General features: G+C 39.8%; 1 protein-coding gene across 3 annotated transcripts in view; it reads right to left on the reverse strand.

The window, feature by feature from the left end:
* The window catches only part of npnta (nephronectin a), a 59,367-nt gene extending 48,731 nt beyond the window's left edge, over positions 1–10,636 (reverse strand). For all 3 annotated transcript variants that reach the window (XM_087841731.1, XM_006787106.3, XM_035906368.2), the window contains exon 1: positions 10,139–10,636. In XM_087841731.1, coding sequence (XP_087697857.1) covers positions 10,139–10,209 — 71 coding nt within the window. In that variant the 5' untranslated portion in view covers positions 10,210–10,636. The remainder of the gene's footprint in view (positions 1–10,138) is intronic.
* Between the last annotated feature and the right edge of the window lie 2,919 nt (positions 10,637–13,555).

The raw sequence follows: 13,555 nt of genomic DNA on the forward strand, positions 1-13,555 counted from the left end.
CGGAGCCAGAAGGTAATGAGTAAAAGGCTAGCTACAGAAGTGTAACTGAGAGAAGATTAAGATGGCAGAAAGCAATTTATTTATTTATTCACTAATAGAGATTGAGGAAATGTTTGTAACAGAAGCTAGACAACAATGAAGTGTGTTTAAAAGTATGTCCAGCTGTGTGTGGTGGCATAAATAATAATATGCACCTCGGATGGTCTGGTAAGCGACAAAAAGGAAGGTAACAAAAACAGACACTGGACCTATCATATCAAACTTTTTATGGACCTTTATGATATATGTTGCAAGTATTTGAAGAGCATTGCTTTGACATCAGTGAGAAGCAGCTGATCTGCCAATATACCTATATAACTGACTTATGTGACATCAGTGATGGCTATTCATGTGCTTTATTTATCAAGATCAATGTAATAATTGGAGAAAAAAAACCCTAATAGCAGCAGTAGTATTTGCACATTTTTAACATGAAACTGGTTGAACTCTTACATTACATAAAGGAATGTTGTTTTATTCTTGAGATTTTAATATTGGCACACAGTTAAATATAAATCTTAAAATATTCTTCATCCCTTTTCTTTTTACAAAAGAAACTGAATTTAGTAAATCAACCATCAGCAATATCGTCACAAATATTCACAATGCTTGTATTGACTCTGGTGTAATCCTTTCAAATATTGCACAACATGTTCCTCTGCTACTCTTCACTGATCTTTTTTTAAAAGATTGACAAGTTAGACCTAAAAATAAAAGTGAAAAATCTAAATACTACTGAAAAAAACTGTTAAAAATATCTCCACGCTAAAATGTGGTATTCAGACTTTAGTTACAAAAAGATTCACATGCTACATGTAACACTGTAATTGATGAGATAACTGACTCTATAATCTCTATCATATCTGAAATGACCATGAGACATGATGGAGGAAATCAGAACAAAAACAGCCAACAATGGGTATTTTAAAACAGATTTTTTTTTAAAGAACATACTTTACATACACTATTTTAAAAATGTAAGAGATGGAAACAAAGAAATAAATTAAAACGAAAATAAACAAACACACATGAGTAAGCTAACACATTATACTGAGCTTATTATATCTTCACACGGCGATCAAAAGTGATGCTGGAAGGTGCTTGAAGTCCTCAGCTGGGATCACAAAAATAAATGTGCTCCTTCACACCAGAGTCGAGCAAAATGCCAGAAATTATTTAAACACTGAAAATCTCCAAAACAGTTTTGACTATTTTATCTCCATAGGAGAAAATCTTTCTCAAGCTATTAATCCTCCTGAGGGCAACACTGACCAAAAATATTTATCACGATACAGATTTGAAAATTTGCGATAACGATATAATTGACACTAGACAAAATACTTTACAACTCCACAATTTTATTAGTGCAAAAAAAAACCCATCAATGTATTTTCACTTAAACAAGCAGCTGTTTTTTATGTGCATTAAAGTTATATAAAAACGTAACAGTGCAAAATCCTTGCTGACAGTTTAACCAAAAGGCATTTCCAGTGGAAACTGGCCGACATATCCTAAGCATAACTATGTATAATATCCACAAAACTTAAAAAGAGGTTATACACACACAATACGGTAATATCATGTTGAAGCAGAGTACGTATCAGTCCGCGAGGCGCCTGCCTACGATAGCCGCAATGCTCCGACAATACATCAAGCAGTGCGGGTTTGTAGCTTAGCAAAGTCGTACTGAAACATTTGACAGATTTTCGAGAGCCGTGTACCACATAAAATCGTTTCGAGGTCAGTAAACACAACCAGAATTCATACATAAGGCACACGGGATTATAAAGGGCACTGTCAATTTTCAGAAAAATCAAAGGATTGATTTTAAGTGTGCTGTATTTTCCAAACAACACGGTAATAACGACGGTCCGCTAGCATGCTCTACCAAAAATAGTGCTTTGTTGTGTATCTGACGGAGGAAAGCCAAACCAGTTCCACACCACTGAAGTTGCAGCATTTTTACAAACCAATTCTGGTTCATCCGTTTCATTCAACGATCTGCTTTCGCCCTTCTCATCGCCAGTGTGTGAATGGGTGTGTGAATGGGTGAATGACTGAATGTAGTGTAAAGCGCTTTGGAGTCCTTAGGGACTGAGTAAAGCGCTATACAAATGCAGGCCATTTACCATTTACCATTTCTCATTCTCCATCGCCGCCATGCTTTTTCCGCCATGTGCGTATGAAAACAAAGGCACTGCGCATGCGCGTTTTACCAATATTCTATTGCGATATTTCATTTTCTTGTCGTTGCCCAACATTATACCGGTATTACCGTGAACGGTATGATATGGCCCAGCCCTACTTGTAAACAAATCTTCAAAGAAATTATTTAAAGTCTTTCTTCTTGACACCAGCTGATAAAAATACATCTTTAAAATCATCACAAGCATGAAAAGTTCCCATACAGTGGATATGGATGGTATTCATAGTAAAATTGTACCTGAGATACAAAGATTGTCAATGGTGACAAAACAATATATATGTGTACATGTATAACAGATTGAATACCACCACAATATGGCTTTAGAAAAAAATAGAAGCACTTGTATCTCTGTTCTTGAACAAAACCAAAAAAACCCCCACAATGATCTATTGATAAAACTGGCACATTCTTCCTTGGTTTTTTAAAAGTGTTTGATTTCATATCCATTGCAAAATATTTCCGAGACTTCAGACTCCTAGATTTTGAATATTTGGTTTAAAAATATGTATCTTTCTTTCTTCTTTCCTCACAAGCTGGCGGTTGGCAAAGCCAATACGTCTCTGTGGGTGCCGTAGGGTTTCCATCTTGGTCAACGATGCACTTCCAGGCCTTGCGGACTCTGGCCTTGGCCTTTGCTTACTCAAGGTTTAGATGTCATTGTTTAAGATTGTCTTCAATGTGCTTGATCCAAATCTTCTTGTGCGCGTCACACTTGATTCTGCAGTGGGCAGGGTGCTACTGCAGCAGAAGGTGATATGGCAGGCGATGGTTCCTCATGCGGCAGACGTGGTCAAACCACTGCAGTCATTGCTTCTGGATCAACTCTTCCATTCAGGGCTTCTGGTGATATTGACTACGTATTGCGCTGTTGCTGAAACAGTCACAAGGGCCACTATGATGCAAACAGTGCGTTTGGAAAACCACAAGCTTGTTGACGTCGCGCTTGAGGACCCAGGTCTCGGATCCATAGAGAAGAATGGGCAATGCCACTGTGCAGTACAGGCAGATATTAGGACCCCTCCTCTTCCATTTATATATCAATTATTTTGTTAACTAACCTAGTTTCATAAAATAAAAATAAAACTCTAGAGTCTCCAAAATATTATAAACTAGGACACCTGGTTTAAATGCAATAAACTATTGTTAAATATTATTCAAACAAATGTATTTTAACCAAGCAGAAACCAAATAAACTGCACACAGGTATGAATGTGAGTGTGAATTATTTCCTGGTTCACTGTGTTATCCCTGTGACAGACTGGCAATCTGTCCAGGTTGTACCACCCTCTTGCCCTATGGCAGCTGGGATAGGTTCCCCCCCGTGACCCCGAAATGGATAAACAGAACAAAGTGGATGGATGGACCGAGAACCCAATTAATGTATCCAAATACATGGTAGGGTTGTCGAGAGGGTAAAATTTACAAAAATTTTGGGTGGTTGATGTTGATGAATATCTGAATTTTAAGAGGCTTTTTGACAAATTAATGAAGAAATAATCTGAATATGTTGATTTATTTTTCAAAGGGAGACACCTTTTCCCAAATGAAGCTCTTCTAACCTTGCATCAGTCTCTGCTTGAGCTTCATTTTTACTGTATTAAAATTAAAATATTACATTGTGCAGCATTTATCCTACTTATTTCAAGAGATTGCAGATTTTACAAACTTTTCACAACTCCTGTGTGATATCTTATTTATTAAAGTATGTATAATATCATATTTAGATTCTCAGTGTATTCTTCCTCTCGCACGAAAGTCCACTGACCCAGAATGAGCTTGAAAACACTAGAAAACTGTTAACATTTGTCTCTGTCTTTAAAAAGAAAAAACGCAACAGCTGCTACTAAAACGTGTTTGATTCTAAACCCTGTATGGTTGGAATTTTTCAAAATCTGAAAAAAGGTTAAATTTAATATCCATGATTAAATGAATCTATACCACTAATCTATATAGTAGATTAGTAGAGTGGTGCGACTGTTAGATAGAAAGCACTATGATCTAGAAAAAAGGGTTTTATAATATGTGTGTGAATGGGTGAATGAGACATGCTGTATAGAGCACTTAAGTAGAGTAGAAAAGTGCTATGTGAGAACCAGTCCATTCACCACGTGCTGCTGTGTTGAATTAATGTTTCTGTAATTTAGGAACCTTAGAGGACAATTTTTTTAGAGATAAAGGTAAATATAACGACATTTGTTTTTCATGTAAATTAACTGATGTTTAGGGAGTCTCATTTCACAAATGACTATTTCTTATGTAATTATGTCTCAAAAGTGCATTTTACCTGATTTGTGAAAGTGAACAGGTTCATGGATCAACATTTTAGAGATTGTTCATTCCTCTTGTATGTATTGCACAAAGACCCACAAGTGTTCATGAAAAAAAAATAGCTGGAGCAACTGGAAGTTGGTGACATTTTCAAAAATTTTATAAATAAGTTAAAATTTCGAAATAGGACTGTAGCGTTTTTCTTTTGTTTTTGTTAATGTTTTTTAAGGAGCAGGATGAGAAAGTCAGTAATAAAATGCAGCCAGATAACAGAGAGAAGATGTGGGGGAAATGACTGGCAGACTTCTTAATTTATATGGTGCACGCGACTGATTGTTTCAATTGCAAACACTGGCTGGAGTCTCCTTGCTTTCTCTGGTATTGAATAATCAATTACAGCAGATGACTGGAAGAGCATGTTTATAATGGATGGGATTCAATTTTCCATAAGCAAAAGAGCCAAGAGAAGTGGACATTTAATGGTTTTTCTCTAATTCCTGTCTGACAGTGAATATATTTCTGTTGTGGAATGTTGGTTTAACAAAATAAATTAAAAAGCCGCTGCAACTCCCCCACCCCCCATATTTGCTGACATTTTGACCAAAATATTTAATCAAGAAACAGATAAATAATGTAGACAATCATTAGCTGAAGCACTATTCATTTCTGTGTGTGGATATCCAAAGGAGATAGAGGTCAATGAAATGTGAAATTAACATTATGCAAACAGCAGATAGATGATGCAACCACACACGCACGAGAAAAAAGAAAAAGGAAATGATGAACAAAAGTGCATTATGAGTATGAACTCCTACGAGGATGGTGGGCTGTTTGTTCAGTGCAGTTGGAGCAATGATACAAGAATCTGCTGAGATGCAACAGGTTGAGGATTATTAAATGAACCATCTCCCTTCGAATGTTTTCTTCCTACACACTGATACAGTATATGTATATGAATTAGTATAACATATTTCGTGTTTTCACTAATCTATGAATTTACTCTACAGCAGTTGTGCAATTCTACACAATCTGAACTTGAAACTTGAGGGTTTAATGCAGTTCATCAGTACCCTGTTTAATCATCGCAACGCCACGGCAATGTCACATTTGAACTTTCTGAAACATTCATGGGTGGCAAATTATGACTTACCACAATCAACAATGGGAACTATAGTAACACTGCACAATAGAGGAGACCTTTTTTTCTCATATGTATCTTGTCCTCTGCCTTATTCTACCGAATGAAAAGCTGGCATATCAAATGGACGTGAGCATAATACCTGCATTTATTACCCTGAAGCCCTGAATAATGATCCCAAATTGCACTAAGCCTTGAAGGAACTCAAGCAGATAATTATTACCCTTCATGCATGCTGTGTGACAACTCTTCTCAAGTACAGAGTATAAGACAAGGTTGTTCCCTCAGAACATGACAGGTTGATATCCACTGTGGTGACACCATCTTTCTTCCATTGTTTTACAAATGGATTCATAGCTGGCGACTATCCTTTTCCTGACAGCGAAGAGCTGAGTCAGTCTATGGCTCACAGAGGAGCAATACGGAGCGTGAATAATCCAGGTCCATGAACTTACATGGTCTGCATTCATAGCGATGATAATCTAATCAATCTATCATCCATCCGTGACCCCTAAAGTATGCAATGCAGGATTTCTGACTGGATTTTTATCACAAACAACCACAGATGTTGAATTCTTCATCAGCGTTAAAGACTTGCTCGAACCTGCCGAGCTCAGATGAAAGCAGGACTTTGTGGAGTCAAAAGGAGTCTGCTGTCTTAATTAACCGCTTCAGCCCAACCTATCAGCGGCATCACTGACTCATATCTGAGGCAAAGATTTATATTTAGAATGAGCAATTAGTCCGTTTATCCATCTGCCATTAAAGGCCTAATGGACAGTATTCACTGTGTGGCTGAGAAAAATAAAATCAAACTCTACCACCATTTATGATGCTGTTTACAAGAGGGTGAGGTGGTTGTGGATTAGATGGTAGACAGGGTCATCTACCAGTTAAATGGTTGGTGGTTTGATCATTGACTTGTCTAACTTGGGCAAAGTACTGAAGCCACAGCTGCCCCCGATGTGTGTCGAGGAGGTGTGAGTGTGAAAATCAAGAAGTGCTGAGTATGGTGGCCCTTAGGGATCGACTCCAACTTTAGAAAACAGCCGCGAATTAAAGAAAAATGCTGCAAAAGCACACAAATAATAAAGGAAGTAATTTTGGAGGAAATGTGATGCAAAGCATCGCACTGAGACGTGCTTAAAAGAAACAGAGGACTCTTCTGTGTTGTGAGGGAGAAAAAGATGAAGGTTATGTGTGTTCTGATCACATGATAATATTGTGGATGTATCCTTGTTATTATTAGTTTTCCATTATTGTCTTCCCAAAGCTCACGTATCTTCTGTTGTGAGCTTTTCATTCACACTCTTCTGCTCATCCAAGTCAGGGTCGCGGGGGAGGGGCTGGAGCCTATGCCAGCTACCATAGGGCAAGAGACGGGGTACACCCTGGACAGGTCGCCAGTCTGTCGCAGGGCAACTGGCTTCTTTTGTTTTTATTCAACTTCAATTGTGTTTTGTGTGCTTTTGAAGTATTTTTCTATTTGCTGGTATTTTTTTAAGTTGCAGTGCGTTTGACCTCTCAAGGCCACCGTACCTTAGGCACAGAACAAACAGCTGCAGGAATGTGTGTGTGATTAGGTGACTGAGGCTTATAGTACGAAAATTACAAATATCTATCTCAATCTTAAAATGTGATAGAGTTCACTCTTTTTCTTTCATCATTAACGCAGACTTCATTTAGCACTTTTGTTACAGTGAATTCTGTAAGGATGCACAGAAACAAGCTGAAACACTGCAAACAGTCTTTGGCAAAAAAGAAAAAAGTGCTTAACAGATTATTTTATCTGCTGCAAGTGATGTCAAAACGGTCAAAGACTTCTCTTTGCAGGTTAACAATATATACTTATGTATTTATCAATGTTAAACTGCGTTACACTGTACAACTGGCTGTTCACAAGGTCTACTGTTGTGCAGACTCTGCCAACAGAAAACCTCGGGGCTTAACCTTGCTGGAACTATTTTCTATTCTCTTCTGTTTTTGTACATTGATTGGTCCGTATACCTGAGTTATATATACCAAAACCTTTTTTTCATTTCTTATAATTATCGAGACATATGGTAGCAATCTGTAAGGGTTTCACTGCCTATGGAGCACTTATTCCAATACAAAGTTTTTTCCACTCCCACGCTGTCCTGTTTGCTTCAAGAAAATGACAAGAAGATTAAATACCAGGTGGAGCAGTCATATGAGTAATAACAGAAAGTCTGCATCAGCTGTATTCTCTTACTGCAAGCTTTTTAATTTCTCATATGTCATGTTAGGTGTGACGGCATTAGTTTAATCCAGGTTTCTTTCATACAAAATGTAGCAAGAGGACTCTTTTTATCATTTCGCTAGAACGCAATAAAGACAATGCCCCACTCTTTTTCACGTTCATTGACATGTACAGCAGCAAACACTGAGAAACCTGCTGAGCTCCTGATACAGGATGAATCCACCAGTGTTTTCACACTTATTTTCAAACCGTGGAAGCCTGAATGTGCGTCTGATGTTACAATACCAACATAACCTGGCACCAGTCCATGCCTTTGGATTATTACTGAGTAGGTCTGGTATGTGCTGCGTGAGACTTCACAGTTTAGTGATGTCACTGGGGAAGTATATCCTCTTTTGTATGTTTTGCCTTTCGCTTCGGCACTCTCCACTGCTGTATGACATGTTCCCGAGTGTGCAGAATAGAAAAGTGGCAATAAAAACAGTTTTTAGAGACAGAAAGGTGGGTAAACACATTACGCGCAGCTACAGGAGACCAAATTTATTTTGCCAATGATGCCCGTGAAGGACCCTTCAGGACTAGATGGATAAGCCTGTTAGGAACGCTCTCTATAAGGTAATAAGTAAGGAAGACTAGGTAGTAAATGGCTTTTTTGCTTGCGTTCGGTCTCCGGGGATATTGTCTCAATGAATTAATATTGAAGTGGGGACTCAGGCCAGAGTTTATACCCATAAAAATCGGCAAATTATGGCCATGGTGACGAGCCACTCCATCAGCAGGGATGTTAATAATGTACAATATGCTGCTGCTAGGTTAAAGTAAATGATTATTACACCAAGGGAATATGTGAGCTAAAGTAAAGGCCCTCCACATCTCATCAGACCATAATGTGTCAAACAGACATTAGCTATAGTGATTGAAAGAAGAAAAATCTCCTAAATAAAAATATTATATGTGGTGGCAAATACTGAAATGTACCACTCTGCATTATTCTCTATCCTCCCCTTTATTCTGTCTGGCACACAGACACCCTTTTAGCCTTGCAGAAACCTTTGATACTCCAAATTGCTTTTTTTCTCAATACTTTTTGAACATAGACGAAAAGTGAATTGAAAGAGCTCAGGAGGGGGAAGGAGAGAGAGAAAAACGGCTACACTTCAAATGTCAAAATCTATTAACAAGCAAGTGGAATGGCAGTTAGTCTGACAGAGCCTTCTGAAATGCATGCATACTGTTTCAGTAACAATTACCTCCAATAAGCTTCAAAGTTTTCCATTTATTTGAACAAACGCTGAACACGGGAGAGGATTCGGCTTTGGAGCTCAGCCTGGCTGACAGAGATACATGAGGAAAAATAAAGTACTTGGCAGCATTCTCTGCTGTAGATGTAGGAAATTTGGCAGTAGCACTTTGTTTGTGCAACTCTCACCATTTGGACGGACTTCAGTCCAGCTTTTTTACTTGAGCTCCAGAAATCTATCTCAATATGACAAAAAAATAAGAGATGGAAAATGATTTTTTCTCTTCTTCACACGGTTAAGATCCTCTCTAATAAATGATCAGAGACAAGGAGCAAATAAGTATCCTGACTGGTGGAATTATTGTGGTTCAAAGGGTTAGACCCATTACAACTCAATATGCGTGGCTGTTTTTTTCTAAAAGAAGAAGAAGAAACAGCCACTATCCCTCACGCTAAACTCAGATTCACCTATAGGCAGATGGAAATCTCGGACACGTGCATTCTTTGGGGTCTGGCACGTCTTCACACACTTCGCGGGATTCGTGTTTGAACATGATCGCCGGGCAATGTGCTGTCACATCACTTTATAATCAGCCTGACGTCTGCACAAGACGAGAATCGCTTGTCGAGATGCGATCTAATTTTTTTTTTTTTGCAGCGCTTGTGCTACAAAAGAATCCAAGCTCAGAGGCGCAAAAGCCCAAGACGCTTTGGGGTGCACTTGGATTCATTGTTGAATGAAAATAAAAGTTGTGATCGTGAAATTAAAATAAATAAATAAATAAATAAATAAAGCGAAGACGCTTGATATGATTCGACACTCACTTTCACGGGAGCAACATGTTTTCAGTTTTGGAAAGCTTCAAATAATCCACAGCAGCTAGCAACCAAAGTGTCGCCTCGAAGCGAAGGCGCAGTTTTCACACAATCAGCTCGTAAATGGATGAATCACATTCTGACGGGTTCTTTATCAAAATCAGCTTTATCGCACAAAAAGCCTTCGTTTCTCAGCCTGCGTGACCCTACCTGCCATCGAAGTCTGCACTTGCTCCAAAGCTGCAGCTGCACAGCAACATCAACTTTATCCATAATTCCATGATTTCGGGAGTTACGCGCCCACGCTGTTTCCAATTCTCCGTAAATCCAGAATCACCGGGTAGGAAACTGTGGAGTAAACAGCGACACAACAACAACAAACACACAGTTTGTTTCCTCCTGGAGGTGCGCGGGCAGGAGAGGTCTGACGGCGTCCTTCAGACTGTTCATCTGAGATATTCAGGAGGAGAGAAGGCAGCCCGATGCCTGGAAGCAGAGTGACTCCAATGAGTGTGCGCGCGCGTGTGAGGAGCGGGACGCACTCTGCCGGGAAGAGCGCGCACAGCCGCCCCTTCCCCACCAACCCACCCCCTCTCTCTTCTTTCCTCCCCTCACAAGTTCAGGCAGCGGGCTCTCAACCAACAGCAGCCACTGCAGTCTGACCTTCGCTCGCTGCAGTCTCAACGGAGCCGTGGTGTGCAGCCACTCAGTTGCGGAACCTTAACGAGAAAGAAGAGGCTCCACGTGTGGCTCCGTTACACGCTGTGGAAAATGCCTTAATGAACCTGCTGAGACACGCAGGTGTATTCTTGGCCACCCAGGTAGATGTTGCTCACGCAGCAAAGACAAAGCAGTGAAAATTACTGAGGGTATAAAAAGAAAGCTGCGCAAAATAGAAAATCAGTGGTTTGTTAAAGTTTGAGGCGCACGCGCACTCAACAGGTGGAAATACTTATTAAAAAACAACCTTAATATGTATAATTTTTGTAAACAAACACAAGTGGATGCATTTAATCAAAACATAGCGCTTACAACTACCGACTGTTTCTGTTTTCTCAAAAAGCCAAAAAGCTTTTCTGAACGACACTGCGCATGCGTAATTGCTGTCTTTCTATTCTTTCACACGAGGAACCTGTTAGACCTCATCACCTGTCTGATTCCTAAGCGGCACTCCACATTCAAAGTCTTCTGAACTGCGCTTCCTGTTTGGGTGCAGAATGATGAAGGCTGCCTTATTTCCTGATGTGACAGCTTTCTGTCAGTGAACCAACCAGAGGGAGTGCCCGGTTGGCCTAACAGCCTTCTGGAGCACGCGATGAATGACGGGAAGGTTCATGTGATTACTGCTAGTAGTACACAGTCGCTTTTAAATCATGCAACCCTTCGCCTTCACTGACTGAGTAATGAATCTGTGATGGCACCCAGGTCTGACCTCAGCTGGTCGCAGAAAGGCTGGTGTCCCGGTTTGTGTATAATTAGACTATCAATCACAGTATTGACCTGACTGTAAGAACGTGATTCCTTGTGTTATTATTGCATTTAAATATGAGCACTGGGCTTATGCCGATCGCAAGGGCCACGTCTCATTACCGGTAATATTCATATGTTGTGGAAAACTGAGACACTGTGTGGATTTTAAAGGGTCACTTACACAGCACATCTGTGTTTGTTAGCAGGAGTATACTCAGGATGTGTGGGATTATTTTTAATGGACATTTTACCAGATGTGGTGCTCAGCCAAACTTAGAAGTTATGTGTTGAGTTCCATTACTGTGCAAAGGTCTTAGGCCACCCCTCATTTCTTTATATTTTGCTTCCAAGAGGCCAGAGTGTCTTGTAATATTTTGAAGTGATCTTATACAACAGTTCTCCAGGCTTTCTTTCAATGTTTATCTTCAGACATTTTTCAGTCCAGTCCTTGTACTTGACAACTTTCAGAGGAATGTTTTTGTTTTTACTTGTCTTTTAGTTGTTTACCGCTGACTTATTAATCATCCACACATTAAACAAGGATGTATCTGATCCATTTAAAGTTCATTGAACCCTCATCAGAAATAGTCTCAGTGGAAAGGTGGCTGCCAAGAAGTCATTCTTTAGGAAGGGAAATGGGAAGAAAAGGCTGAAGTATGCCAAATTACACAAGAACTGGACTAAAAATCAGTGACAACAGGATTTATGGAGTAATGGATCCAATTTTGAAATTTATGGCTCAAATTAGTATCAATATGTATGCAGGAGGTCAGGAGAGGTACAACAGTGAGTGTCTGCAGGCATCTGTAAAACACAACGGCGGGTTCACCATGGTCTGGAGCTGCGTTTCAGCCAGTGGTGTGGGAGATCCTGTCAAAATTGATGGAATTATGAACACGTGGGAACGGTCAAATTTTGATCCACCACTAACATCACCTGGAAAGCGTCTGACTGACAAGGGCTTCGTTTTTAAGCATGATAATGATCCCAAACACACCATCAAAGCAGTAAAAGTATACCTGGATAGAAAAAACACACACAATGAAACATGATCAGTTATAGATTGGCCTCCCCAGAGCTCGACTGAATCACCCTGGGATCATCTTGACAGAAGTCAGAAAGGCAGCCAACATCCAATAACAGCTTTGAATGTCTTTCAAGAAGCCTGGAGAACTATTCCTGAAGACGACTTCCCACTTTCCTAGCAAAACATAAAGAAATGAGAGTTGACTCAATACTTTTGCACAGTATTGTAGCTCCAGATTTGGATCTAAGACGCAGTTGTTCATTTCAAGAGGAATGAATCTCTAACAGCGGTCCCCAACCTTTTTTGTGCCACGGACTGCTTTATGTCCGACAATATTTTCACGGACCAGCCTTTAAGGTGTCGCAGATAAATACAACAAAATAAAACCAGTACTGGTACCAAAAAACGAAGATTTATTCATAGCACACGGGAAAAGACCCAGGGAAACCGAGCTAACAACAAAAAACATAACGTTAAAAACAGATAAAAACCCTGAGAACCATCAGTTTCACTCTCGAGCCTCCACTCTCGCAGCCCGGTACCAGACGACTAACGGAGCAGTACCGGTCCATGGCCCGGGGGTTGGGGACCGCTGCACTATATGGACAACATGCTACGAATTGTGCAAACCAAGCAGGGCACTTCACAGCAATCAGCATCATTTAAAGTAAAGATTGACCTAATTTCGTTGTTTGTTTAAAATCACTGAACAAAAAAAAAACTCTAGGCGTCAACATATTCCAGAAATTATATTAAAGCGTCCGACTAATCTTAATTTACTGCAACTGTCAAGGGTATCTGAACCCCCCACCCACCCACCCAAAGAAAAAAGAAGACATCTATCTGTGTGATTTGGGTGAACTCGGTTTTAAACAAGCTCCTGGGGAGAGTGAGTCATTGTTGCATTTTAAACAGGCTGTGCCACGGCAGATACAAAGTAGAAAATAAATGCTGAACCTGAAAGCAAGCATGGAAATCCTAGGTGACAATGTGACAAGTAGCATGGGAAGCACAAGAGAATACATTACAGGATTATTAGGGTGTGCAAAATAACAGCAGCTGAGCCCTACCAGGCGACCAAAAAGGAAATACTATACATAATTAACTGCCAGTACTGTGGACACCAATAA

Source organism: Neolamprologus brichardi, chromosome 6 (assembly GCF_056152115.1).
Source record: "Neolamprologus brichardi isolate AB-2024 chromosome 6, ASM5615211v1, whole genome shotgun sequence".
Lineage (NCBI taxonomy): Eukaryota > Metazoa > Chordata > Actinopteri > Cichliformes > Cichlidae > Neolamprologus > Neolamprologus brichardi.